The sequence below is a fragment of the Sinocyclocheilus anshuiensis genome, unplaced genomic scaffold, assembly GCF_001515605.1.
Source record: "Sinocyclocheilus anshuiensis isolate Anshui unplaced genomic scaffold, SAMN03320099.WGS_v1.1 scaffold457, whole genome shotgun sequence".
Taxonomy (NCBI): Eukaryota; Metazoa; Chordata; class Actinopteri; order Cypriniformes; family Cyprinidae; genus Sinocyclocheilus; species Sinocyclocheilus anshuiensis.
The window spans coordinates 3,446,934-3,450,337 of record NW_015537939.1 but is presented as its reverse complement, the minus strand read 5'-3'; the positions used below and the strand labels follow the sequence as shown (position 1 = coordinate 3,450,337).

At 40.1% G+C, this 3,404-nt stretch overlaps 1 protein-coding gene across 1 annotated transcript in view; it reads right to left on the bottom strand.

Moving 5' to 3' along the window:
- LOC107662716 (tyrosine-protein phosphatase non-receptor type 13-like) overlaps positions 1 to 3,404 on the bottom strand; it is a 91,252-nt gene that overhangs the window by 26,924 nt on the left and 60,924 nt on the right. Inside the window, 2 exon segments of the mRNA XM_016452797.1 lie at positions 1,535 to 1,641; positions 3,229 to 3,404. The exon segment at positions 3,229 to 3,404 is cut by the window's right edge and continues 30 nt beyond it. Coding sequence (XP_016308283.1) covers positions 1,535 to 1,641; positions 3,229 to 3,404 — 283 coding nt within the window.

Sequence of the window (3,404 nt, the reverse complement as noted above, 5' to 3'; positions counted from 1 at the left end):
AACTGCAGTCAGGTCGAGACCCCGATGAGGATGACGAGCATGCAGATGAGCTTCCCTGAGACGGTTTCTGACAGTTTGTGCAGAAATTCTTTGGTTATGCAAACCGATTGTTGCAGCAGCTGTCTCAGGTGGCTGGTCTCAGATGATCTTGGAGGTGAAGATGCTGGATGTGGAGGTCCTGGGCTGGTGTGGTTACACGTGGTCTGCGGTTGTGAGGCCGGTTGGATGTACTGCCAAATTCTCTGAAACGCCTTTGGAGATGGCTTATGGTAGAGAAATTAACCTTCAATTCACGGGCAACAGCTCTGGTGGACATTCCTGCAGTCAGCATGCCAATTGCACGCTCCCTCAAAACTTGCAACATCTGTGGCATTGTGCTGTGTGATAAAACTGCACATTTTAGAGTGGCCTTTTATTGTGGCCAGCCTAAGGCACACCTGTGCAATAATCATGCTGTCTAATCAGCATCTTGATATGCCACACCTGTGAGGTGGATGGATTATCTTGGCAAAGGAGAAGTGCTCACTAACACAGATTTAGACAGATTTGTGAACAATATTTGAGAGAAATAGACCTTTTGTGTACATAGAAAAAGTCTTCGATCTTTGAGTTCAGTCCATGAAAAATGGGGGCAGAAACAAAAGTGTTGCGTTTATATTTTTGTTCAGTGTATTATTACTATTAACAAATTCAAGTATTTATTGAAGACAATAAAATTGGTCATTTTAAAGCAACAATGATGATTTCATCATGGTTAAAGATAACACAAATCAGTGTTTTCATTTTGCATAATGTATTTCCAAGTGAATTTCCACTAGGAATTGATTGAACCATGGTGTTACATACCAAAATGAAGAGACTGAAAAGTAAAAGAATTTTGTATGTCACCTGAAAAGGAAAAATTATTTCTTTGGATTTATGTGCACAATAAAACATGCATGAAAGAATAAAATAAAATGATTTATAAATAAATAAATAGGGTCAATTTAACCCCAAAACAATTCTTTAGCATGGTTAAATCACTGTGACACACAGCCTGTCAGTATAATATCAGCCACATCCACTGAAAACCAGCATCAGCCGAACACTGACAGTGGCTTTTAAATTGTATAAAGGCTTGTATTATTCTATGACATATAGAAATGCAGTGATGCACGTACAAGCGCATAAATTCAGACTGTAATCTCTTTATGGCATCTCTCTACATGCGGAGGAAGATGTTGAGAGGATTTGGGCTGCTGCTCTGTCTGATCTGACAGCGGCTGATGGGATGAAATGGAGAGGTAAAATGAAAAGATCAGTGAGGGAACAGAGGGAGAGAGCTGTTCAAAAGATAAAACGAAAGAGGCAGACAGCAGCTGAGACGCACAGACAGATTCCGCCCACTATCCTGACAGACTATCAGAAGAGAGAGACTACAAAGTAAGGAAGTTAGAGAACGTTCAAAAGCAGAAAGACAAGTCCTTTGAGGGTGATGAGCCATGTGCAAGTGGATATAAGAAAGAAACAGCCGGTCGGTTCTCATTGTCCTCACCTACGACATACGCCTGTCCCGTGTCCTCACAGGAGGAAGAGTCAGACTCTTTCTTCAAGCTTTTGGGGCTCCAGCGGGGAATGTCATCCACCGTGCTGCTGAACACACTGATGATGCAGGGGAAAAAGAAAATGATCATGAAAATCAGCGCAGAGGCAATTACTTCCAGTGGCAGAGCGGAATAAATGCAGTTATTTTAATGTTCTGATCAATCCATAATATCGCTGGAGTGAGGAACTCACTGCATATTTAGAAGCCGAAATTATATACTCAATTCATAAAAACGTTCTTGATTATAATCTGCTAAATCAAGACTTCCCCAACTGAGCATGCATTACATCATGGAGTCTAAAACATTACAATTATCTTCACAGGAACACAAAAATGTTTGCAAACATCTGCAAACACAGTTTTAAGTCTGTCACTCTCACATGCACAGTGGCTGTCTGTCTTCCATGAGAGCCGATTAATGCTGTTGGCCCCAGGCAGCTCAGTGCCAAGCGACAGAGCAACAGAGAAATGCAGATCAGGAGAGTGCAACAGGCGTAAGGACATTAGAACACAAACTGCAGACGAGCATGAAAGTGAGATGGGTATAAAAAACTAAAAGGTAGGAGAGTGAGACGAGTATAAAGATCTAAGACGGTAAACTCGATGCCACTGTTTTGAAGAAATAAGCCAAACTACAGCAGATTAGAAGAGTGAGACAGGTGTAAAGATATAAAATAAACTATTTAAAAAACTGGAGATTGGTGCATGTGTAAAGAAATCAGACAAACTGAATTAAATCAAGAGATTGAGATAGATTCAGTGATATCATAAAACAAACTACAGCAGAAGAGGAGTGAGACAGGTGTAAAGACCTTATAAGATAAACTACAGGAGTGAGAGAAGTGTAAAGAAACTACAAGACAAACTACAACCAAGCAGGAGAAAAAGACGGGTGTAAAGATATGATAAGACTAATCACTGCAGGAGAGTGATACAAGTGTGAAGATACAAATCATCAGAAGACTGAGACACTTTGAAATATAAGACAAACCACGTCAGAGCTAGAGAGCAAGACGGGTGTAAAGACATTGGAGAAAAAAAAAAAAAAGAATCACTCAGAGCAGGAGAGTGAGATGGATATAAAGACACTAAAAGAAACTAAAAATGACAAGTAGAAAGAAATAAGACAAACTGTATGGATCAGGAGAGTGAGACGGGGACAAATGTGTCATAAACTACAGCAGAAAAGGATAGTGAGACGGGTGTAAAGACATTGTAAAATAAGTGTAAATTGAGTGTGAAGATTTACAAAAAGACAAACTGCAGCCAAGCAGAATGAGTTATTCTCTAATTATGAAAACAAAACAAATTATACAAGGTTAGGAGAGTGAGACAGCTGTAAAGACATTATTTACAAGACAAACTACAGAAGGAGAAGACGACAGCTGTAAAAAATATTCTAAAAGAGAAAAGCAAGAGAACCATGTCAGAGCTAGAGTGAGACTGGTGTACAGATTTTGTAAAATGAAAAAGAAAAAAAAAATTACTCCGAGCAGGAGACTGGTACAAAGATAGGAAAGTGAGACGGATGTAATGACCGTATAAAACAAACTAAAAGTTAAGAGATGAGATGAGAATGTAAAAACTACAAGACAACCAGTGAATAACACAAGAATGTCATTTGTTTTATACGTGTCTCTCACCCTTCCTGCTGTCTGGCGACAGCGATGGAGTCCGTGTCGGAGCTTGCACGTTGGTGTGTTGATGCAAGCACTTGTGAACGTGTCATGCTGCTCTGTGATTGGCTACTGAAAGGCACCATCCTGTGCTCTGGCGACTCAGGCAGCTGACCCAAGTTATGATGGGAACGACTCTTCAT